The 26555-nt window shown below is 47.7% G+C and overlaps 1 protein-coding gene across 9 annotated transcripts in view; it reads left to right on the top strand.

Annotated features, from left to right (window-relative positions):
• The window catches only part of TDRD5 (tudor domain containing 5), a 1318580-nt gene that overhangs the window by 1197630 nt on the left and 94395 nt on the right, over positions 1 to 26555 (top strand). For all 9 annotated transcript variants that reach the window (XM_085601794.1, XM_085601799.1, XM_085601798.1 and 6 more), the window contains one exon: positions 11124 to 11307. In XM_085601794.1, the coding sequence (XP_085457920.1) occupies positions 11124 to 11307 (184 nt within the window). The remainder of the gene's footprint in view (positions 1 to 11123; positions 11308 to 26555) is intronic.

Genomic DNA, 26555 nt, shown 5'->3' with positions numbered 1-26555 from the left:
TCGTCAACATCGAGGCGATGCCACAGGAGGCGCAGATCCAGATCATCTGCCAGGGACTTCTCACCTACGCTGTCGGACTCACCCGGGACGAGGGTATCGCCGGTTGACGATCTGGTCTCCTTCCAGGAGGTACTACTGAGGGGTGCAGCGAAGTTGGGAATCACGGTGACGGTACCGACACCTACGATGTCCGTGATATTCGAGACGCTGCACAAGAAGCACCTGTCTCGCCCCCTGCTGCCTCTCGTGCCGGGACTGGTGGAGCCCGCTATGGAGTTGTTCCTCACTCCGGCAGTGACGAAATCCGCCCCCTCCCGGCTTATGAAGAAGTATCGGGCCCCGGACTCGGACCCGACCTTTTTGAGGACGGACCCTAAGCCGGATTCAGTCATTGTGACGGCGGCGAGGAAGCAACATGCTACCACCCCTTCATCGACAGTTCCGCCCGACAGGGAGAGCCGATGGCTAGATTCGGCGGGCAGGAAGGTCTGTGGGATGGCTGCTACCACCATGAAGGCGGCTAGTGCCGGGGCTCTGTTGGGGTGTTACGACCGTGCCCTGTGGGAGTCTCTCCAGCAGTACGCGGAGCTGCTGCCTCGCAACAAGAGGGAAGACTTCTTGGAGACCTTGCGCGAGGGGATGCTGGTCTCAAACCAGGTGATCAGTGCGGCAGCGGATGTGTCCCTGCTGGCGGCGCATGGGTACTGTCATGGCGTCCACCAGCGACGTCACGCGTGGCTTCGCCTTACCTCGCTCAAGCCGGAGGCTCAGCATCGAGTGGCCAATCTGCCTTTCTCGGGGGAGACCCTGTTCGGCCAGCATGCGGACAACGAGATGGCCCGCATGAAGACGGAGGCAGAGACCCTGACGGCTGTCGGGTTGGAGAAGCCAGAAAAGAAGAAACGCCCGTTTCAGAGACGGTTCGGGTCTGCGGGCAGAGGGCGTGGCCAGGCCTCGGGACAGCAGCAAAACCAGCAGCAGCAGTTCCGTAAACCCTTCCAGAAACGCCAGAAGGGTAGAGGGGGCCAGCAGTCCGCTACGGCTACCAAGGGCCCGGCCGGGTCGCGGCCCTGAGCATCTACTTCCCCTGCAACCGTTACCCACTCCAGTGGGGGGAAGCATTCAATTTTTTACGGCAGAGTGGAGAAAAATTACTCCGGACAAGTGGGTGCTGAATATTGTTTGCAATGGATACAGTCTTCGGTTCATCAGGCCGCCTCCAGCGATTCCGCCGGTAAGCTCGCGGTATCAACTGCGAGAGCTCCAGGCGGAGGCAGACATCCTGTTACGGAAAAAGGCGGTGGAAGACGTACCTCTGTCTCAAAGGGGAAGAGGTCTGTACTCTCGTTTCTTCCTGGTTCGCAAGAAGGACAAGAACGAGTTCAGGCCCATTCTGGATTTTCGGCAAGCAAACAAATGGATTCGCAGAGAGAAGTTTCGCATGCTGTCGTTGCATCAGATTTACCCTCAGCTGCAACAGGGAGACTGGCTCTGTGCCATAGACCTGCAAGATGTGTACTTCCATGTGCCCATTGCACGGAAACACAGGAAGTTTCTGCGATTCCAAGTCGGCGCCAATCATTATCAATACACAGTACTGCCATTCGGGCTAAAGTCTGCTCCCAGGACCTTCTCGAAGTGCATGGCAGTGGTAGCGGCGCACCTGCGAAGGCACAAGGTGTTTGTCTACCCGTACCTGGACGACTGGTTGATCAAGGCCTCATCTTTTTCAGAAGCGCAGGCGCACTTCCGGAGGACGTGCGCGCTCTTGAACAAGCTGGGGTTACACGTCAACATGTCCAAATCTGTCCCGACTCCGGTCCAGTGCATTCAGTACTTGGGGGCCTCCATCGATACGTGGTCAGCAAGCGTGTCTCCTTCGGAGAAGAGAAGGTTATCGCTCCTTCGGAAGGCTCAGGACCTCATGGCCGATCCATCGGCGACAGTGAGGAAGGTGTCTTCGCTGCTAGGGTTGATGGCCTCCTGTATCTTCCTCACTCCGCACGCACGGCTGCACATGAGACCACTGCAGGAGTGCTTGGAGGATCAATGGGATCAGAGAACAGGTTCTTGGGACGACAAGATCCGGCTGTCTCTACATGCTCTTCAGTCTCTGAGATGGTGGTGTTCGGCGGAGAATCTCCTCAGGGGGGTTCCCTTCCACAAGGACATTCCCGAGACGTGTATCGTGACGGATGCGTCTCTCCAAGGTTGGGGAGCGCACTCCGGAGACTTACAGATACAGGGAAAGTGGTCCCCGGTGGAGTCGACGTACCACATCAATTTCCTGGAACTCAGAGCCGTGCACTTGGCATTGAAGGCCTTCCATCCGTCCTTCCAGACCAACTCGTTGCTGATACAGACGGACAATACAACCACGATGTATTACCTCAACAAGCAAGAGGGGTCGAGATCGCGCACTCTGTCGCAGGAGGCGCAGTCGATCTGGCGCTGGCTTCTGGCCCGGGGACTGATGATCACGGCCACACATCTGCCGGGGGTGCAGAATGTTCAAGCGGACACGCTGAGCAGGCTGCTTCAGGAGAACCACGAATGGGTCATAAACGACGAAGTACTAGGAGAAGTCTTCGCAAGGTGGGGGACTCCAGACGTAGATCTGTTCGCCACCGCCGAAAACAGCAAATGCCGAGACTTCGCATCCAGGTACTACCAGAAGGGGACGCTGGGGAATGCGCTATGGATCGACTGGTCGAACAGCTTTCTGTACGCTTTTCCACCCATTCCCCTGATTCCGACAGTGCTCATCAAACTGTCCAAGTCCGGGGCGCGGATGATCCTGATTGCCCCGGAATGGCCCAGGCAGTGGTGGTTCACGGACCTGCTTCACCGGTCTCTCCTTCCTCACATGCGGCTGCCGTGCAGGCCGGACCTTCTCACGAAGTTCGGGGGGCGGATGGTGCATCCCAACCTCTCGTCTTTGAGTTTGGCGGCATGGCTCCTGAGATAGTGCAATATGGCCATTTGAATCTACCAGAAGATTGTATGGGCATACTGAAGGAGGCTAAACGTCCTTCCACTAGGACTTCCTATGCTTACAAGTGGAAGAGATTCTGCATCTGGTGCAAATCCAAGAACTTTGACCCGACGACCTGTAAGGAAGATGTCATCCTTCCATATCTTTTATATTTGGCGCAGTCTGGCCTTAATTTCCACTCCATTAAGGTTCATCTCGCTGCTTTGACTGCTTACAGGAAATGCCCTTCACAGACTTCCTTCTTTCAGATCCCTGTGGTCAAGGATTTTTTGGAAGGCTTGAAGAAGGTGTTCCCTCCGGTCAGACTTCCCTCGCCTTCCTGGGAATTGAATGTGGTGCTGTCCAGATTGATGAAGGAGCCTTTTGAACCTATTCACAAGGCTTCGTTGCAGCACCTGTCCTGGAAGGCGGCGCTCCTAGTGGCCATTACATCGGCTCGCAGGGTGAGTGAACTTCAGGCATTGTGTTGCCGAGAACCTTATACTGTATTTCATGCTGCTAAGGTTGTTATGCGTACTCACCCTAAATTTCTTCCTACGGTTATATCTGATTTTCATGTCAACCAGACCATAACTTTACCTACGTTTTTTCAGAATCCTTCTTCTCCAGCGGAAAGGTCTCTACATTCCCTGGACGTTAGGAGGGTGTTGAAGTTTTATCTTGATAAGACCAAAGATATTCGTAGGTCAGACCAGTTGTTTATCAATTATGGATCAGTCAGGACCGGTCTTGCTACCTCCAAACAGTCCATCTCTCGGTGGATTGTGTCCTGTATACAGTTGTGTTACCAAAAGGCTAATAAGACCTTAGGGGGTAAACCTAAGGCTCATTCCACCAGGGGCAAAGCTGCCACGACTGCTTTGCTGCGTAATGTTCCGATTGCAGAAATCTGCAAGGCGGCCACTTGGAAGTCGGTCCATACCTTTGCTGCGCATTACTGTCTGGACGCGGATGCCAGGGCAGATGCTCAGGTTGGGCAGGCTTCGCTGCGAAATCTGTTCGCACAGTAGTGGTTTTATTTTGTAATCTTCTCCACCGCTGTTTTTGTGTGGGGATGGGTTTGCCATTCTATTCACTAGATTATGACTATACACAGAGATCCCCTACTACAGAATGAGTAGTTTCTTTTCTGTAACTCCAGTTCTGTAGTAGGGGTATCTCTGTTATAGTCATAAGCGCCCGCCCTCCTCCCCGGTGGAGAGATGAATGTTTATATAAGGAATGCTACAGGTCTGGCATGCTACGCCTTCAAAAAGAACTGAAAGTAAAAGGGACCTGCTGTGCATTCTGGGATACTGGAAAAGTCCTGGAACGTTTTCTTAAAGGCACAGTATCCTGTTCTGAGCCACATAATGGCAGCCTATGGGGCTTGTCTGTCCATTCCTTCCTCTCTATCATTCCAGAGGCTTTTGCTGGAAGAGGCAGGTTTTTCTCTGTGGAAAAAGCTAGGCAGGCAGTGCTGTTGGTGGTTGTTGGTGGAATTCTTTCTAGTTGAAGTACTGGACAGTGTAGCCTGTGGATATAGGCTGCATTATCTGTCTTTGAAATTCTCTCTTAAGTGTAGATGCAGGTCTGCATGGCTTGACAATTTAAGAGATTATTTTTATTGCTCCGGGGTCCGTGCACATGGGCGGGACTATTCACTAGATTATGACTATAACAGAGATACCCCTACTACAGAACTGGAGTTACAGAAAAGAAACTACTCCTTATTGTGATGAAAAAGCCCTGCAACAGGCTGTGCGACTGTTTGGCGCGAAAACTTTGTGTCCTCTGTACTGTTAATCACATGTTCGTGACTTTGGGACAGATCACGGTAACAGTCTGCACGCCGCAAGTTAGTATAAAATAGAAAAATACAAGGAAAGGAGTGCATCTGACCACCTTTTTTCATAACTGTACAAAAGTGGCATTTTCAGAATTGTGACTTAAAATCCCACTTTACCATTGTAAGCCTCATAGTACTGAAAAACTAATTTGGTTGTTTCTCACTACCAGGACATGTAAAAATTAAAAACACAAGTCCTATTTTTTAAACACAATGTACCCTGCCCTATGTTCTATTTAGGGCTTACCATAGGGGTGACTTGTACATATTTACAAGGGAGGAGTATGCTTAGCAAAAGGTTTATTTTGCCAGATTAAATTGGCAGTTTAAAACTGCACACAGGCTGCAATGGCAGGCCTGATGCATGTTTTAAATGGCTACTAAAGAGGGTGCCACAATAAGTGCTGCAGTCACATGTAGTAGAATTTAATTTGCAGGCCCTAGGTACAGGTAGTACCACTTTACTTGAAACTTACAAGTAAATGTAATGTGCCAATCAGGTGTAACCAATTGTATCATGTTTTAAGGAGAGAACACAAGCCCTTTGGCACTGATAAACAGTTGTAATGTGTACAGATTCCTAAAGCGAACAGCATTGGATTTCAGCAAACAGAAAGGGAGAAGGAAAAATGTTTGAGTGAAGACCCTACCTAAGGCTATCTGGTCTAACACTGTGGCACTGTTATAAGGCATAATTATCATTTAGTGCTTTTGTCTCTACCCCTATTCATTTTATTGAGCATGGATGTTCAGTAAGTTGTCACACCGTTTTTTACACAAGCAGGTGCACCAGGGGAGGGAGGAGTTGACTGAGGTATTTGAAAACTATATTGAAGCTCTAGAGAGGGTGAATTCTACCTCCAACAGGAAAATGGCCTTTCTGTTAAATGTATTGGGAAAAGAGAGGATGATATCAGGCAGGTCGTCCGATGACGGCGCAGCACGCCGACTTTCAGAATTCCCAAGAAAATAATTGCCACGACCACAATAGGGATTGTCCTTCACCAGATCGTTTAATTTTGGTAACGCGTTTCGCCTGATATAACAGGCTTGCTCACACATTGCACAGTGGGTAAAGCTTACGTATATACCCTCAGGGAATCCCAACAGCAGAGAAACAGAAAACGGACTGTGATTGTCCACAAAGAGTCTGTTACTATGGCAGGCCATTTTAAGCTAGTCAAGTACATGGTAAATGTAATTTACTCAGCTTAGTGCTGTATAAGCCATCATACTTTAAAATGCTATTATCAGAATATATGTCTCACAATTATTCAGTTTATAATCTATTACACATTTGAACTTGTCAACGTCAGACCCTGTAAATTCGTGATTTATATATATATCTTTACCTTTCATGGTGACATCTTAGCTGTCCTCTACAAAAAAGCTAACATGAGTTTGGAGGCACGGTTTGCCAAACCTGTGAAGTTTGCTATTGCCAGCCACAAATTCTATGCCCAACTGAATCTGTGGGAATTTAGAGCAATGACAAATGAACTAATTAAAGGCTGTTTATTGTCCGAGTGTTATACTAAAAAGGTGCAGAAAACGTAATGGATGGCAACTAATCCCACCCTAACGGAGGCCACTGCTAATGCTACTCATTTTAATGGCTACGGGTGTATTGGGAACAGTAGTCAATCGATATAGTGGGCGGCTGAGGTTTGAGGGATGTATGGGTGCAGTTATCACAGCTCAGATTCCAAAAACAGTTTTGCACTTGACAGATGGAGAAAATACAGTAGATGGGGCCTCGTCCCATGTGTGTGTGCAGGGGAGGTGGAATGTATAGAGTAGGTGTTGTTCATACTGTTGATGACATTTGAGTAAGAGTTTTGTGTGTAGCAGAGAGTTTTGAGGACCTGAGAGGGAAAATCAGACCCAAGGCTGAACTCGTAGACAATGCTAAATTACATTACAGGTAGATTCGGGATCCATGTACCCCATCATCCTTTCCCATTTTTTCTGGAAAAGTGTCCGAAGACTACTCTGGCACCAAGAAACATTATCTCCAAAAGTTAACAAGGGTCAAATATAGATGTGGCCGGCTTTGTATGGGCTGAAATTGTTTTCCAAGAACCGTCAATCAAAAGAAAGCTTTACATAGCTAATAACGAACCCTCCCATTTTAGGGTTGGTCCACCAGTATGATCTGTTGGTATGGGAATGTTCCCTTCATGGTGCCCAGTCATGCTCCACTGCCCTGAGTGCCCAACTACAAGAATATGGTATCCTGGTTTTAATTTTGGCCCTAGCCTCACAATAATCTAGTATGTGCCAAGGCATGGTCCTTGAAATGGGCGAGATCCTGGACCTGCCCTGTGACCTGAAAGGGCGCACCAAGCCTGCCTTAATTTGACTGTGGACTAACATTACTGTCATGAGTTTGACATGTAGCGCACTGGCAGCAGTGTACCGTATTTCTAAATCCATAGTTGTGACCAGACATTTTATCTGTTCTTACTGGAGTGGAAAGTTTCATTTCTGTGCATTAACCCAGATCCTAACGCTAACATCCAGAGGGAATGTTATACATATGTATGTGGCCAGTGTGGTACATTCCGTGTGTGTATTAGTGAGCCACAGTAATGCAGGCCTGCGGGTTCCAGTTTGGAAACCCCAGGTCTGTTCCTGTGCAGAAGAGTAGCCAGGGAGAGGAATGGAGATAAGGACACTCAAAGGATTCAGTATATCAGTGTTATTTGCCGGAACATTCCTCGAGAGGAGGGGAAGATTGAACTGGAGGATTGAAGATGGTCCCTTGTGCCTTCTGACTGAGAGAGCCCTTCTTACAACACTTCTAGAGATGCTCCACCCTGATGATAAACCTCCCCACACAGGAATATACCAGACCTAAAAATAATTGTGTTCTCACAGGTGTCTAACATCAGAGCAGTTGACAACGGCAGCTATATTCCATCATTTGGTATTACTGCTTGGGTGCCCACGCTATGCAAGGCAGTCTTACCTGGTGTCTTGAATAGTGAAAAGACATTTGTGCTTTTGCTCTTTCCTGTTCAATAAATACAGACTATAGATATGGCATGGCTGTCAGATACTCCACTTTATGCTACATTCATTAAGAACATATGTTTGAGTTCAGCTTACGCTTACCCACCCTCCATGCTGGAGTTCCATGTATGTGGTCAAGTACTCAGTCATGTGCAATACCTTCAGTTTGTTCTGGCTTCCTAATCACTAGCACTTTGCAAAGAATGCACACAACTGTTGGTTACAAATTTCAGAGTAGGGTAGAGATGGGGAAATGTCCCAAATCAAATACCTGCAGCTGAGCTGCAGAGGAGCGAAAGGAGCATGGGGATGGCATTCACTTGAAGACTAGGACGAATGAGAGACGCTAGTGGAGTGCTGGTGCATGCAGGAAGTGCACACAGGAATACCCCACCAATAAAGACATTCGGGAAGGACGCCGGGTCAACATGCAGGCATCATATCCTAGAACATTGGGCTACGAATAGGATGTTTTGGAAAGACACTGGGCAAAATAATGCAGGGAGTGCATACCAGAGCAAGGTAAACTCTTCCTTGTTCTGTTGGGGTAGGTGTCTGATGCTTTACAAATTGGGGATCTGCAAAGCCATTCTGCCCTGTGTTCTTTGACCACCTTCTTCGGGCATCCGTGCTGTCCTGCGATACACATCCCACAGCACTATCAGGAGACCATTTATCTTTCCACGTACTGATGCATTTCTGATGAAAACATCTTCACATGAGCTGCCATGGAATGTGGCCAAATCTGCATTTATTGGACCAAGATTACTGTGGGTTTTGTGTATGCAGACTTTTGGACCAGCTCATTAGAAGTTAGTGCGAGGTCTGGGACCAAAACTTAGTGTGGGGCTCTCTGTCTGTGTCTTCTAATGTTGGTAGGTGCGATAAGCATCACCTGTTAAGAGTTCTTCGGGAAAGAGACAATGGCTTCTAGCACCATTTAGTGTTTTGACTACAAAAGCTGCCTCTTAAATGACTGCAGGCTTACTTGCGGCTATACTGTCTGTAAAATAAAAGTTGCTGAAAGAGTGCAGGGCCCGGGGTCCATTGCCCACGCTGCCCCTCCCTTATGACGGCTCGCCTTTTGGGTGCTATAGGCACAGTAACGGTTTTGAGGAGGCTGCTGATTGTTGAACCTTTCTGGATGTGCATGCATTGTATAACAATTAGTGTTTATTGGCTAAAGCATGAATCTCCAATGTGTAGCTTGTTAGCTACTGGTAGCTCCAACTACTTATAAGTAGCTCTCCTGTGTTCAGCCCAGTGAAATAACTTAAAAGCCTTTGCTTGATTGAAATATTATATCTATACCAAATTGAAAAGTGTGCATTCAAGACACAAATGGTAGTAGTTTCAGAATTCATAAACTGACATTTGAAAAAAATGGCTGAATTTCCAAAATCTATTTAAAGGCGATATGTGAGTGGTAAAAATCAAACCGTGTTAGGAAGGCTATTACTAATATGATTAAATTGGTGCTTAAATTGGTGCTATGGACATTGCTGCTATGGCTGTTATGAATGACCCCTGCAGAGGCATTCCACATTGACAAACCATTTTTTTACATTACAGCTGGAAATCGTGCCATGGAGTGTTTGCTGCTGGTAATCTTGCACATGGTGGCCACTAATGTAATCTTGTCTGATGTAGCCACTATCATCTCTAATAATAATAGCTCAGGAGGATTTTCATTGAACATAAGTGGCACTATTACAGAAAAGGTTGGAGACACCTGGGCTAAACGGATAAGCTATGTGCAAAAAAGAACAATTGATGGACAGAATGCAGAACAATGTCATACATTCACCCCAGTACAGAAATCTGGGCCTAAATCCATAGTTTTTTTTACTCCCTATGCCGTTCCAGTTTAAACCCAGCCATATGCAAATCAGCCTTGAGCCTGCGCCCAATGGGAACAGTCCAGCCCGAACTGCCAGGCCAGATCCTCCCTGGACTGGAAACAAGCATCCCTAGGACCGGTTTTGGGGTTTCACCCCTCATCAGCCAGGATAGCTTGACTCCAGTGGCATGGAGAGCACGGGACCCACGTCTGGGCATACCCGTCCCACTCTGGGTGACAAATGCAAAAAGAACAATTGATGGACAGTATGCAGAACAATGTCATACATTCACCCCAGTACAGAGATCTGGGCCTAAATCCATTCTTTTTTTGCTCCCCATGCCATTCCAGTTTGAACCCAGCCTTATGCAAATCAGTCACTACCCTGCACCCATTGGGAACAGTCCAGCCCGAACTGCCAGGCCATGTCCCCCCTGGACTGGAAACAAGCATCCTAGGACCGATTTTGCAGTTTCACCTTTCATCATTCAGATTAGCTTGACTCCACTGGCATGGAGAGCACGGCACCCACGTCTGGGCATACCTGTCCTACTCTTGATGACAAATGCAAAAATGTGTCAGGTCTGAACACGAGCCATAACAAACATATGCTGAGGCCGATACGAGATTAACAGAAATAAGTAATTTATTTACGCATACAAATATTGTAATTTGGAATGAATACCTGAATAGGTGGTGTCCCCGTTTGTTTGCACCTCACTTTAATTTTGCTTGTATTTCCCTATTAAACCAATTGTATATTTGTTGCAACAAAGTATAATAGATAAGGTCACTGATTAGTTCTTAAGACAGTAGCAGCTACCGTTAGTTACCTTTCCCTAAAACTCCATGCTGGCTCAGCATGTTTTGCGCGCTGATGTTTTAGTTTACTAATTAGTATCAATAGCGGCTGCTACCGGACGGGGTTGGTGGAGCTGTAATTAAAAAGAAAAAAAAGGACTTACCTGCAACGGCCAGCCGCCGCCGTCCTCTTCATCTTCCTTCTTCCTGTCTCTAGTCCAGCTGGCAGGAGGAAACACAGGCTCCCATGAGCCAATCACAACGCTGCAATGCAATGGTCTGGTCAATCGGGGACAGGGAGCCTGTGCATGTTCTTCCTCAGGCTGTGTAATGCAGCCTGGTGGGGAACATGCAAAGTGCGCATGACAGTCATGCGCAATTAGGGAGTGCAGACCACTGCTCACCCTGTTCTGGGTGGCCTCACCCCGCCACTGACTGCCTTTTGAGCAGTGGGGTGACGTTCCTCCGCCTTAGCGCAGGAGTCGCCACTGATTAGAATAATCTAACCAATTAGAATTCTTCATTTTGCCTTGCTGCTGCCTCTTTTTGTCTTTTAATTTCTTCAAAAAGCAGTCAAGATTAGGATAGAATCATATCAGAAAAACTACTTCCTAAACTGTTTTCACGTGTTTTTTTTCAACCAGGAATCCGATTTCTTTGGAGAAAGTTTAGAGTCTGTGACTCTGCCAAAATCCTTGGAAGAATTTTATATATCTCTGATCAAGTCCAAGAAGCCACATGAGTGCACCAGCCTTGACACTGGCCCTGCTCCCTCAGCTGTTAAACAACCAGAAGCAACAGAGAGGACTAAAGTCAAAGAAAAGAGTGGTAGGTTTAATTAGAAAGGTAAATGTGATTGCTGGCTCCAGTAAATGTCAATGTCTAACATTTATTCGGAAGGACCTTTAGTGTGAGTTCTGCAGCCTTGGTGCTAGCAACTACTTTCATTTTGTGGAGTTGGAGTAGGAGGATGTGAAAGCAGGGAGAGCAGCCAGGATTGCATGGCCCGGGTTCTAATCCTTTATATTTGTCTGCTGTAATGTGGATCCAACAGAATGGGAATGTCCCAGTTAATACAGGTGATATTTATTACTGCAGATCATCATGTTGATTCTTCTACAGAGCTGCGCTAATTTATTACTCCTGCTCTTCCTCAACATAGTTTCAAGTTCAGTGTCTAAGAACTGTGACAGGACATAGTTGCGCAGTGGTAATGTCCAGTTGATTTACTGGTTATCTGCATTATTCGAGGTCCTGATCTTCCTTGGTACACTCCTTACACATTGATCACAGGATTATGTTTAGGAAAACTAACACAGAACCAAAGTGATGTTGAATGAAACTAAAAATAAAGTTGTAGCAACAGCCACAAAGATTATTACTTTAGCTTGGTAATATCTAAAGCCATGTTACGATGGGAAACATCCTTTACCACGCATATGTCTTTACCACGCAAGGTGAGTATAGCAAAAGTAAGTGTGTGTGTGTATGTATATATATATATATATGTGTGTATATATATATATATATGTACATATCGAGCCAAGCCACTAAGAGGGGATGATTTGTGAGTAGAGACACCATGAGGATTTAACCTGTAATAATTGAAATCATGTAGTTGATTCAGCATACCGTGTCGTGATGTAATCGTGACTGACCTATAGGTGGCAGCATAATTCAGAATTGAAAACCAAGGTGAAGGGCACACAATCCTCACACTTCATCCCTGACACAGGTACTTTTAGCATAATCGGACATATATAGAGTGCACAAGATGTGTATGATTACAAAATGACCATAGGCGATGGTACCGCTCGTAATAATTGATGATCGCAATGTATATTATTAAGTATGATATGCTGTCTATTAACGTCACTTGTATTATGGTTGCGCTGATGGATCCCTTAATGTTCATGACACCACGAATGATGTAATTTTATTCAGTGAGGAGTCTTGTTAAGGGTCTAATCTAGCAAGGTATGCAATTTAGCAAATATATATTGTTTACACTGTTATCATAATATGCGCATATCCACAGTGCATTCCAGGCACAATTACTGTTGCTTTTACACACTGGCGAAATTTGCACATATTTATTAACAATATTTTAATATTTGGACAAATATTGAAGCGGACCATAACGTACTTAGAAAACATCAGGATGATCATGCACTTATAAGAGTTGAGGACAATTCATTGCCATAGTATGTCTACTATATCTATTACTGGTTCTGTCATGTGGTTGATTTTAAAATAAGCCCTGTCACTTTAAAAACTGTGGATTGCCAATGTCACATTGTCATGTGATCAAGGCTCGGAGGAGCCGAAACGTTATGGCGGCATTTTACAAACAATAAACAAAGAAGTTGTACTTATTCACGGTCGGTGTCCTCGTATGCTGTTGAAACGGTGGGGAAGGAACTGCCATCGCCCAGCTGTGGATTTTGGAATATATATATATATATATATATATATATATATATATATATATATATATATATATATATATATATATATATATATATATATATATATATATATATATATATATTCATTCATTCATTCGCTGGAAAAAACAAAGGTTTAATTAATGTTATATTTATGTGCCAACATAACAATTTTAACTAAAAAAAACAAAAAACCACTGGAATTCCAAACTATAACTTTAGCATATTACATCACTCGTGACATGTTCTATGACTTAATTTATATCACTGATGACATCTCAAATGGCATCTCTAATGACAATTCCCCAGCAGGCTGCCAACCCCACACTGCACAATCCCTTTGCCGTGCCCAGCATAAGTTTTCCCTTCTTGCTCCAGGGACCCCATCTGGGGCCAAATACAAGAAAAAAGGGGTGTGCCGCGCGGCCCCTTCCCCAAGCCTAATTAGGCTTCAGGAATCCCATCTCCTGCGGCGATACCAATAATAACGGGGAGGGAAGCCACGTTGCCTCCTCCCTTTTAAAATATATATGTTTCTGGGGGATGGTGTCCCCAGGGCCATAATAGGCGTGGGGATGAGGGTTGCGCTGACCTTTCCCCTAATTAAAGAAAAGGCTCCAGGGCCATGTATATTTTAAAGGAGTGGGGGCCATGTTGCCCTGGGATCCCCATTCTCCCGGACCCTATATATTTTAAAGGGGAGACGGACCATGTGGCCCTGGGGACCACATCCCCCATAGCCATATATATTTTAAAGGGGAGAGGGGGCCGTATGAACCCCTCCCCAAGCCTCCTAAGGCCCTGGAGACTCCATCCCCCATGGCTATTTTTTAGGAGGGGGGCCAAAACTTACAAAAAACGTGAGCCCCATATCCCCCCCCCCCCCCCTTCCCCCGTCTCCTTAGGTCCTGGGCACCCAATCCCCCAGAACCTTTTTTTTAAAAAAAATTTCAAGGGGAGCAGGTCGCTTCACCCCCCTCACCGAACCTTATTAGGCCCTGGGGACCTCATCCCCTAAGGCCGTGTTTTTTTTAAAGGTGAGGGAGGCCATCGGCTCCCCTCACACTGGACAGAGTCCAGACCTCTTCTACCACTGATTTCGGGTCTAATGGAACAAACCATGGAGCTGTTCCTTACACCGGCTTCAACCAAGTCAGCTCTGTCGAGGCTACAAAATAGGTATTGACCTCGAGGGCAGGACCCGCTGTTTCTTCGCTCAGACCCTTGATTCTGTGGTCATCCTTGCGGCAAAGAAACTGCATTCCACTACTCCTTTGTCTACAGTCTCACCAGACAAAGAGAGTATGAAGTTATACTCAGTGGGGCTCAAGATTTGTGTTTCACAACCGCCACCACAATGAAAGCAGCAAGTGCGTTGGCCCTGCTGGGCAGATATGATAGAGCCTTGTGGGACTCCTCACAAATGTTTACAGAAGACCTCCCAAGAGATTGACAAGAGAACTTGCTTGAGGTGGTAAATGAGGGATGATGGTCTCCATCCAAGTTATTAGTGCTGCTACGGAATCTTTATCACTGGCTGCCCACGGGTACTGTCATGGTTTGGCCCTAAGAAGGCACTCTTGTCTTCATTTTACAGCCCTATAACAAGAATCTCAACAGTGTATTCTTAATTTTCCCTTCTTGGGGTCCTCCTTATTCGACAGTCATACTGATGATGAGATGGCTCGGATGGAATCCGAAATGGAGACCTTGAAGGCAGTAGGCTTTGAGAAGAAAAAGGAACAACATAAACGCACCTACAAGCCTTATAAACAATGTTTCTACCCGCAGGGGGTTCAAACCCCTCAATGGTACCAAGGTCACCACCATCAGCTGCAACAAAGTCTTAACAGTAACATCAACGTCGTCAACCCAGAGGAAAACCTAGCCACTAGCCTACTCAAGCAGGAAAGCCTCCAGCAAGCTCCAAGCAATGAATCTCTGCTTCCCACTCTTACGTCTTCCACTGCGGTAGGGGAAACTGTATCTCATTTCATGACAGAGTGGCAGTGCATCATGAAAGATGCTTGGGTTTTAAATATTGTACAGAATAGGCATTGTCCCAGGTTTACCAGCCCTCTGCCAAATATCCCAACAAACCCATCCAGTCAACATCTGCAGATGTTGCGCTCGGAAGTGACCATCCTTCTGCAAAAAAAGCGGTAAAGTTTGTTCCTCCCAAACAACGAGGCACAGAGATTTATTCCTGTTATTTTTTGGTAAAAAAGAAAGGCCCTAGAAACTAATTCAGACCCATTCTAGATCTGAAGACAGCCCCCCTAGTTAGCTGGATTCGGAGAGAAATGTTCTGAATGCTTGAACGGCATCAGATTTATCCACAAATACACTGAGGGAACTGGCTCTGTTTGATAGACCTCCAAAGTGAGTACTTTCCTGTTCCAGTAGCCGGGAAGGACCTCAAGTTCTTGAGGTTTGTCGTAGGTCACAATCACTACTTCCATATGGCCTCAAAGCCCCCAGAACTTTTTTGAAATGCACGGCAGTGGTCACTGCACATTTCAGAAAACTCCAGGTATCCGTCTATCCATATCTAGAAGACTGGTTGGTCAAGGCGTCAACACCACAAGTAGCCCAACTTCATTATCAGTTGACGAGCAATCTTCTCCACCGATTAGGACTGTACGTGAGTTACAGCAAATTGACCGCTACTCCAGCCCAGTGATTGCATTATCTAGGTGCCACCATCGACACCATACAAGCAAGAGTGTATCCTTCGGAGGAGAGACTGTTATCAATCCGTTTGAAGAGTTGCTCTTTCATGAAAGTATCTCATCCCACAGTGAGAACAGTGTCATCTCTCCTCGGCTGAATGGCTTCATGCATTTTGATCCCAAACGCCCATCTCCACATGAGACAACTACAAGAATGTCTTGAGGATTAGTGGGATCAATACTCAGACAAATGGAAGGACAAGATTGCATTCTCTCCCAAAGCAAAACATTCCCTGAAATGGTGGTGCTCTCCGACAGACATACTATAAAGGGATGCCAATTCATCAGGATGGGCTTTCTCATGTTGGATCATCCTCTGTATCAAGACCTGCTATGCCTTAGCCAAGAAAGAGCCCCCTGAAGGGATCAGAGTCCATTTCACCAGGGCTAAGTCGACCACTTCTGCACTTTCCAGAGGGTCCCAATTGCAGAAATCTGTAAGGTGGCAACATGGGCTTCCTTGAACACCTTGCAAAGCACTACTGGCTGGACTCTGAGGTGTGTAGGGAGGGACACTTCTGCAAGAGTTCCTTGTCTAAAATTCCATCAACTTGCCTCCTGAGCAGGGTTTTGCTAAGAAATCTGTTCTACGTGTGAGGAATCTGCAGGTAGTAAATCCATCAGAAGATAAGATTACGTATCTGCGGTACAAATCTTTCTGGTGGATAGTCTGTCTACCTGCAGATTCCTCACCGACCCGCCTGCCTCCCCATTTGATGGATGAGTTATAGGTAAAGTTAAAGAGATCTCAAAATATGCTTATTTTGGTATTGCAATCCTTCATCGATGTGAATCTGCCGTCTCGCATCGAAGACTTGGAAAAATTGGAGTTAAACTAAGGCAACTTCTGGGTCCTACTGAGTCCAGCACCCTCTACCGTCGACTTAACAACATTGAAGCTTCTGGATCCACTCTAATACCTGGGGGTTGTTCTAAATGTAAGGAATCTACAAGTTAATAGATAGATCGTTACCACAGGTAAGTAACTTTTTCTTTTGTCCTACACATTCTAGGTTGGAGATGAATCTATGAGGATGTTGCTGGTCACTTACAAGCAGTCTGCTCCAAAATATGAACGTTTTCTCACAGGAGGGGCTTCTCTTAATCAACCCCTCTACCACAAATTCCAGCCAAATATAAAAGAACACCTGCATGTGCTGCACTTGGATAAAGACACCGAATATTGTAAAATACAAAGGATATGCCAATTGGAGCAGGATTAGAATGAATAAAATCCTATCCTGGGATTTTGTCTTGGAACAATAGTTCTCCAGTATTGTATCTTTTATAGATTCACATGCTTGAATCTTCCCCGTCGTCATGGTGGGAGTCCCACGGTAACAGTAGAAATAGTAGTACTGAATACATTACCACAGACCTCCATAGAAAGAAATATTCAATTGAGTACTCTTTCAACCTCATTTTATGACATCCAAAGTTCAGCCAATCACAGCAGAGACCTCAGAGTAACCCTCTCCACAGAGCCACCACACCTTAGATTTCTAACCACACGTTGTGTGATTGGGAGTCTCTCAGAGCTCTGCTCTGTGACAGTTGTATTTTTTATCTGATAGAGACTTCTAGCCGCAGATTCCTTAACATAGAATTATCCCCAGGCGTGAGACTGGACCTGGAAAACTTTCTTGCCCAGCATCTCTGCGTGCCGGGGGGTGGAACCTCACGACTCCGCCCGATGTCCTCCGCGGGCATGACGTCAGCGAGGTCACTTAAGCCCCACCCCAGCGCGCCGACGTAAGTTTTCTTCTTTAACGCGTGCAATGCGGACCTGGATTGTGTCCTGGCCTGTTCAGGCCTTCTTTTCTTGTTTTTCTTGGGTACAGTGTGCGAATGCCTTCGGACTTTAAAACGTGCTCGTCTTGCGCGCGCCAGATTTCAGCAATGGACCCTCACCCCATCTATATGTGGTGTTTGGGGGAGCACCACGACTCCACGGATTGTGAGGCGTGTCAGCAGATGAAGCCGAAGTCCCGGCGGGAGCGCCAGATAAAGCTCCTGTCGGCACGCATGTCCAGGTTGGCGTCGTCGCCGCGTCCGTCCCCCGCGGACGGCTTCAAGAACCGCCGCCTTTGTTTCTGACATCGTCCCTCTCCCTGGCCGCAAGGGCTTCGCTCACCTGTTGGTAAGTGTCGCAGTTTGTCCCAGAGGCCCAGTCTTCGGCCTGTTGGGAGCGTCGGTTCTCTGCGGGTGGTGCAGCCCGCGCATCGCCATTCCTCGGATGGAGGCCTATGCGGCGGCCTTGCAGGCCTCTTTGGCTCTTCCTTCACTTCCTGGGACGTCTGCGGGTCCCTTGCCGCCTGCGGGGTCTCCTGCGGCGTCGCTGGCGGGTTCGGATCCAGATTCGGAGGATGTGGGGCTGTCGGGGTGCCGTCCTTCGGGGTTCCCTCCTTCGGACCCAGGCGCCTCTGCCTCGCCGCAAACCCCCGCGGGGGTCCCTGTTGTGTTGCAGGAGGTTGCTGGGACTCGGGCGTGTCCTCGAGTCTCCCTCGGTCCACTGGGCAGGCGGCAGTCTTGTCCGAGGTGACGCCGCTCGGGCGCCGGCGACTGCTGGCGGGGCCGGCTAGGGGTCGGGGCGTGACCCCGGGTCCCCCGCGTCCCTCCACACAGGCGGCTGCCTCGTCGGAGGTCGAGTCGACGCCTTTTCGGCGCCGTTCCTTAGCCACCCCAACTCCGACCCAGCTCCGGTCTCCTGCGCCGCGAGTTGTGGCGGAGGTCGTTCCGGTGTCCCCTTTGGCGCTGACCTGATACCGGTCGCGGACTCTACAGCGCCGGCCCGCCGTCCGGTCGTCTTCGGACGCTCCCTCTTCCCCAGAGGTTCGGCGCTTGTTGGTCTCGTCTTCTCCGGAGACGGGCCACCGCGTTGTAGAGTTTTCCCCGGCGTCTTCCAAAGACGGCTCATCGGCGTCGCCGTGCCCACAGTCTTTGCCGGAAGGACCTCAGGTTCCCCATTCCTGGGCCACCCCGCCTCCTCCTTTTCGGACTTGGCCTTTCCTTCCTCCAATTGGTCTGGGGGACGGCCGCCTTAGTTTGCAGCCATAGCCCACCGAGGAACTACTTTCCCCTCCCCGGGGCCCTACGGAGGCCGGTGCTGCTTTTGCTCGGGCTGTTTCCACAGCGTTGGGGATCTTACGCATGGGCGATCCAGCTGCCCATTTCCCCACAGATCATTTTCTGTAGGTCCTCCATCAGGGTTATGGGGGTAGGGAGCTGCTTCTTTCCTTTGAGGCTTCGCTTCACACGTCTCTTCTGGGGGCGGCCTGCCACGGGGGACCCGGTGCCCCAGCCGCTTCTGCACCGCATGACCCTATCTGTCTTTCCCTCCACCCGGGGCCCTCTTTTGCAGACTGCCTTTCCCTCCCTGCCATCGGTGCTGTCCCCTCTGTCACGCGAGGCCCGCTGGTTGGATTCCTGGGGGCGCTATATCTTCGCCTCCACCAGTGCGGCTTTGCGGGCCCTTAACACTCTTTGTGTTTTGGCAAGGGCCACTTCTTGCTTGTAGGATTCGGCGGAGTCCCTTATGTCTGCCACTTCTCAGGAGGGCACCATGTGTTGGTTGGCCGGGAGCTGGTGTCCTTTATTCTTCGCTCGGCTCTGGACGTTTCGGAGGTGCTTGGTTGTACCATGGCTACTTCTGTGGCCCTTCGTCGCCATGCCTGGTTCTGGGATAGTGTGTTCCCGGAGAACGTGAGGAAACGGTTGGTGGACCTTCCCTTTGATGGCACTCTTTTGTTCCACGCCCCTGCGGATTCTGCCATTCTGTGGTTTCTTGCGGGGCTTCGCCCTCCTCCTCCTCAGTGACCTGTGAGTCGGTCTGTGTTAGGGAGGTGTTCTTCCGTTGTTGTACTGGGGCCTTGTACTGAGTAGCCCTGGTTGTGTGTTCTGTGTGGTTCATATGCCTTCAGGTCCTTTTATTAGGACTTTGGTGCTGTTGGCTGCTGGTCTGGCCCCCTTTTTTGACTTGTGGTTTTGGCTGTTGGTAAGCCGTGTAGGTCCTGAGTTTTGGCCTTCTGTCTTTTCATTATTGGCTGATTGGCAAGTCATCTGCGTTTTTTTCTCCGCAGGATCTTCTGTTTGTCCTCTGCTGCGCAAGAGGTTTCCCATGTTCTGGGACGTAACATGCCCTATGTGGGGTACTGGTAGGTATTATATAGCTTTATCTTGTGTTGGGGATGTGTAGTCGTCATTCGGACTTCTGCTCTCCATGGCGTCACGGTATCTTGCAAGTGCAATCTTCATGCTGGTGGTTTTGGAGTGGCTTGCGTTGCGCCCCGGGCCTTCCGTGTTTCTGGATCGCTGTGTCGCGGGCCTGGTCCGGCCTGCTATCCATGGCCGTCTGTTGTCACGGTTTTGCGCTTCTGCTTTCTTTCTCCTTAGTTCCTCTTCATTCGAGGGTCAGTGGGTGCAGGCCTCTCTCGTGGGGCGTGTCCTGGCCCTTCTTGGCCCCTCCTGGCCTCTGCCTTCGGCGGACGTCTAGTTGGTCCTGGGTGCACTGTTCAGTGGGGGTGTCTGCTGCTGGCTGTCCTGCCTGTGCAGGCCTGTTTGTTCTGCTGCACCATTGTGGCCTTTGATGTGTTCTCTTGTGCCTTTCTTCTTCCGTCTGCACTGTTGGCGGTGAAGCCGTCCCTGGCTTGTCCGCTTCTTACGACTAGGGGGTGTTCAGCTCTCTTCTGTCACTGTGTCTGTGTTTCTTCAGGGGGGCCATGCCTCCGGTTCTACCTGTTCTCCCTAAGGGTTGAGGTGGTCCTTGTGTTCCTTGAGGCTTTTCGGGCACTGTCTGCCCCTGCGGGTTATTGGGCGGTTCTCCCTTGGTGGGGCTTAGGATATCCTGGCTTTTCCCTTCTTGTCCCTGTGACATGTCCCCTGCTGGGGCTCTGTGTCTCTCCGGGTGGAGGGGTTCTCTCCCAGGCCCTCCTCCCTTCTGGGTATGGCTAGGGTATCTATTCTACGTTAAGGAATCTGCAGCTAGTAGTCTCTATCAGATGTACAAGTTACTTACCTTCGGTAACGATGTATCTGGTAGCGACGGTTCTAGCCGCAGATTCCTTCACGACCGCCCTTCCTCCCCGATTCTGCGAGGACACTCTGCTTGGGTTTCTGCAGGCGCCTCCCTCTGGGTGGCTTGTCTTCATGTTCTTCCGGTCAGGTTTCCCTCTAGCTGGTTTCTTTGCAGCGTGAGGGCCTACCTATGCTCTTCCCTTTGTGGTTAGTGTTTCTGGTTCCCTACCGGTCTTCTTCGTTAGGGGTTCTTTTACCTGTCCTTTGTCCTCCTACTCCTTTCAGGGGTTGTGGCCCTCCTTGACAGTGTAGTCTGTGGAGGGGTTACCTGTCCCTTGACCTTCGGATCCATTCAGGGGTTATGGCCCTCCTTGACACTGTGGTCTGCGGATGGATTTGCTGTCCTTTGACTTCCTGCTCCTTTCAGGTGGTATGGCCATCCTTGGCTGTGTAGTCTGCGAATGACTTGCTGTTGCTCCTCTGTTCCGGGCTTGTGGCCCTTCCCCTTGTGGGTGTGATTGCAGACTCTCTCTCTCTCTCTCTCTCTCTCTCTCTCTCTCTCTCTCTCTCTCTCTCTCTCTCTCTCTCTCTCTCTCTCTCTCTCTCTCTCACGGCGCTTTCCAATGCTTGTGCCTCCAGGATGGCTCTTGCCTTGGCTTGGAAGGTGGTTCCGTGGAGTGGTGCTTTGTGCTTTTCTTGCTATGGCTTCGCTGCTCTGGTCTTCTGGTGCTTTACTGCCACCTGATGTTTTCGCCTTGGCTTGTACAGTTGTTCCTTCGAGTGGTGCTCTGTTCTTTTCCTGCTCTGGCCTGCTGTTATCGCCTTCTGGTGCTTGGTGCCGTATGGTGATGTTTCTCGCCTTTTGTTTTTCTCTCTTTTGATTCTCTGGTTTTTTCGCACACTGTTCCCATGCTCTTCTCAGTTTTGTTGTGATGGCTCCGCGTTGTGGCGCGGAAAAGTTCTCCGAAGAAAATTGACGTCGGGGCGCCGGGGTGGGGCTATGTGACCTCGCTGACTTCACGCCTGCGGAGGACGTCGGGCGGAGTTGTGAGGTTCCGCCCCCAGCGCGCAGAGATGCTGGGCAAGAAAGTTTTCCGGGTCCAGTCTCACGCCTGGGGATAATTCTACGCTAAGGAATCTGCGGCTAGAACCGTCTCTACTAGATACATCGTTACCGAAGGTAAGTAACTTGTACTTCAACTTTTGACTTCCAGCTCAAGGTATTTGTTTCTGTGACTTTCAAAATGCCAGATAAAAAGGGTTGTTTAGGCCCTGTAAAACTTGTGGGAAATGCAGACTTTTCTCTGAAGATCCCAACAAGCAATGTCTCTATTGCCTCCACCATGACCATAAGCCCAGGGAATGCAAATACTGCCGAACTTTCTCGGCCAAGACCCTTGAGGGTAGGGAAGGAAGACTGCTCCTCTGGCTTCAGAAGAAAAAAGCTTTTTCTAAATCTGGCTCTGAGACTGAGGAAAGACCCCATTCTTCCTCCAGAAAAAGAAAAGAAGGCAGCTCCTCTTCTCAACGGGAGGGGGGCAAAGGATCAAAATCTCTGTAGCAGGATAAATCTGGGGAGAAACGCCACAAAAAATCTGAAGAAGTGGCTTCAAAATCATCTTCTGCACTGGTCTATGCATCCTTGACTCCAGTGAGGGATCGATCTTCTTGTCCGTCGACGGCTTCATCGTTGACAGCTATTGCCGCTGGTAGAGGCGATTTCTACACCGTCGACGGTTTCTTCAGCGACGGCTACTACGATGACGGTCAAAATGGCGACAGGGACCGCAGTTGACTTTGACGACAGCCTCATCGTCGACGAGACCATCACCGTAGACGAGACCTTCACTGTCGACGTGTCTTCCACCACCAAGGCGGATTTCTCCGTCTACCACCGCCCCGTCGATGATGCTGTCCTCGTTTCTGCCAATGGTGGTGGTATCAGCGACGGTAGCGTCGACGGAAGGAAAAATCAGTTTGGGGCTTTCAAAGCAAATACAGGACTTTTCAAATAATATCTCCATTACCTCAAGCGTGTCTGCTGGACTTTCAGGAGTCTGAGGATGACAGTATGTTTGGCCCTGCTTATAGTCCATCTCAATTAAAAGTCAAATGTCAGGACTCTGATGATGAGGACTTGGAGGCAATGACCCTTCCTCTTAATTAGCAGGTGAGCGTTATGCCTATGACGAAGAAGATCCTCGCCATTTTAGATAACCATCTATTAACGTCCCGGTATCGTTGGTGATGGACTTGTGTCATTTTTTTTTTTTACAGACTTTATTGATTACCACATAATATTCCGTTGTTTTATATATAAAAATTGCCAGTAGGTAGTTATAGTTAGGACCTATTATCCATAGGAAAATCGTAACATTCTTTTCCCAATAACTTTGGCGTCGGTTGACGAATCTTCGCAAAATTTTCAAAACTCGTGGGACGCTCCCGTCATCTCCTATCTTAAAAGTTTCGGGGTGATTCGGCAAGGGGGGTCCCAAAACGTGTTTTCTCCATGTTAATTCCCATAGGAAACTTTAGACACGGCTACAGCCCGAACTGCTGAACGGAATTACACCAAATTTGCGGAAAAGATAGCCCTTGGTTCAGAAAGATCCCTTTTTCTTAAATGGTGTAAATCCGTTCAGTAGTTCATGAGAAATTAGAAAAAGAAAAAGTTTCAATATCTGGGCGAAGCCTAACGACACATCTCATCGTGAGATCTGATTGGCTGTCAGCACTTCATCCTGGAATTGCTGACAGCCATCTTGGGACCAATATACATGATAGTACCCCATTGAAATGCATTGTAGTGAATCAAAGATTTTGAGGGTTACCAAAAAGAGAACTATAAAGGGTGATAACAGACTTTAGTTACATTAGAATTCATTTGTTGATAGTACCATACTATTTTTAGGAATTTCGGTGTGTTCTAAAGTGATTTTGCCCTGTGAAAAACCTTCTGCTGGGATATCATGAATCATGTTTGAGAGAAAACTGAAGCTAAAATGAGAGCATATTTTCTGTAAATTCACATTATCTTTCTCAGTCATGTGAGAATGAAGTCTGTCATTCTTAGTAAATCATGTACATCCAACAAGGGCAGAGACTGTCAGTTGATTACTTTGTGTTCTACTGCAGTTGTTCTAAAGAACAACTAGAGCACTAACAGCCTTACGTATGACAAAAGTATGGCACACCTGAAGCCATCTTGATTGGAATAAACTGGTAACACTTAAAACATTTAATTTAAAAAGGAACAAAATGATGGGGTTCATTTTGTCATAGAAATTATGGTTAGTGCTGTAGAAAGAAAAATTAGGACATGTTTCAAGTGTGATCTCAAATATCTTCCTGTTATATTTCAACAGGAGCAGCCTGTCAGTTGATGCCTTTGTGTTCTACTGTAGCTTCCCAGAGTGTTCTAAAGAACAACTAGAGCGCTAACAGTCTTGCTTATGACAAAATTATGGCACACCTGAAGCCATCTTGTTTGGAATAAACTGGTAACTCTTAAAACATTTAATTTAAAAAGGAACAAAATAAGGGGGTTCATTTTGCCATAGAAATTATGGTTAGTGCTGTAGAAAGAAAAATTAGGGCATGTTTTAAGTGAGATCTCAAATCCTCTTCTATTTCATTAGAAAATTCTGACATGCAGACTGAAACAATCACTTTCAATACCAGCAGTAGACTTCCAGTTAACTCCCTGGTGATCAGTAGCTTTACTGCAGAGATCTAATGAACAACTAGAGTGCTAACATTCTGAATTTATGGCAAATGTGTGACACATCTGAATGCCTTCTTGATGGAATCAAAGTAGAACACTGAAAGCATTTCCTACTGAGGAGACTGCAGTAAATGAGGAAATTAGGAAACTTCATAACAAATAAGTCTCCCAAGATGGCCACCAGAGAAAAAAGAGCCCAAATGTAGCACAAATATCACCCAGATGTAGTCCACATATAGCCCAATGACAGAAGTGGGTAAAACTGTGTGAAAAAGTTTTTCTGCAGTTTTATATAGTGCAGACTGGTCAGGTATTGGAGCGTTACATCTTACTTGGACCCCTTATTGCGTATTTTGCACGAAGTACATGAGATTGATCTTGCGAAACATTGAACTTTACGATTCTGTTAACCTGAAGTTGCGCTGAATTGGTCTTTGTAACACCCGTTTTTACCTACTGGTTTTAATTAATTCTCACTGTATTGTATTAGGAAAGAGGATTTACAGTTTTTATGTACACTTTTATGATCTATGTTTCTAAATCAGATCGAATAAAGTTTAATGAATTCTATGGCAGGACGGAGGCGAGGATAATGCATATCTTTCCTCACTTTATTTGCATAGCAGTTCAAAGAAAACGTAACACAACAATCATTAAACAAAAGACTACACAACCAATGAACCATTAGGGGGGGTAGTCTCCAAGGCAGCTATAGTTCAATCATATCACAGTCCATCGTATATAATATTGTGACGTCCCTTCCGCATCCTGTTTCTTCACTGCTAGTCAGTTAATTGCATTCCTTACATTATTGGCTTAATCTGACGTTGTTGCTGTTTGTATAGCGGTTTCTTGTGCACGTTATTTGCATTATTGCCTTGGTATTGTTTCATATTCCCTGCGCAGCAGGCTATTGCCCGAGAGTGTTCTCCCCCTCGCAGTTTCTCCCGCTGTGCGCTCTGCGCGCGGTGAGATCCTATCAGGCGCGTCTGGTCTTTACGTGCGTTTGGGAATCCGGTCACTCCTTTAATGTCCGCTTGATTCCCGACCAACTCTCGCCTAATTTTGACACTGCTACGCGGTGATTTCCACACACGACCACGTTAGTGACCAGCGCCACCTGGGGGTTGTAATTGGTATTGCGCCTCAGTCTATTCTTATAACAGCTTCGGGGAAAGCCCAGCTGTTGGAGCACCGGCGAGGGGGCTACCTTAAGGATTTTAAGGGCATTTGTTCTGTGCTCACACCCTCTGCTATCATGTCTTCTCCAGAAGACCATTTTTACTCCTCCTACCGGGAAGTGGAGAACTTCTCCCTCCAGCAGTGGACCAAGCCCTCTCTCTGGCTATTTCTAGGGCGCTGGCTCCTCTTAGGGATCAGGTTGATAAGCTGGCGACTAGCATCCCTGGGGTGTCGAAAAGCATCCCTGGGGTGTTCAGTGACCCAGATCTGGTGGTGGCGGGTCCCAGTAGCTCCTAGATGGGGAATAAAAGGGCAGTTAAGCATAACGCGGGGCACTTGGAAGGATTTGATCAACTTACGAAGACCTTCCTCAAGAGTACGCGAACGCTAAAACATGCACCCTGCCGGAAGGAAGAGGAGTTCGGAGAAAATTGCGACGCTGTCACCACTATTGTAGACCCCAACGGCGGGTTTCCCTTAGAGGGAGAGGGTGTATCGGAGTACGATTTCTACTCCGATTAAGGATAAGGACTCTGGCGTCCCTGGCATCCAGAGTCCTACTCCTCTCAATTCCGGGTTGGGGACGGGGTCCACTCGGACATGTTCGAGCCTACCCAAATTTACCATCCTAGGTCGGCGGAGTGGACTCCTGACACCAAAGTGGCAGAGTATGTGGTGGGGGAAAATCCATCAACCCCTTGAAAGGGAGGTCAGGAATAGGATGAGGGAAGAATGCCCCAGGCACTCACTGAAGGGGAAGGTGGCACACACGCCTGAAATTGATTAGAAACTATGTACCTTTTTCTCCAAGTATATGAGGGATCCCAAGAAAGGAATTGATAGGTCTTGGATGTGGTAGGGCCCTTGACCCAAATGATTCAATTGGGGGAGCGTTCAAAAGAGTCAGGATCCCCTTTGTTCACGGACATTGTGGCTGGTTGGGCACACTACCCGAAACCCTAAAACACTACCCCC

Source organism: Triturus cristatus, chromosome 4_2 (assembly GCF_964204655.1).
Source record: "Triturus cristatus chromosome 4_2, aTriCri1.1, whole genome shotgun sequence".
In the NCBI taxonomy this organism is placed as follows: Eukaryota; Metazoa; Chordata; class Amphibia; order Caudata; family Salamandridae; genus Triturus; species Triturus cristatus.
This window is presented reverse-complemented; position numbering and strand designations above follow the sequence as displayed.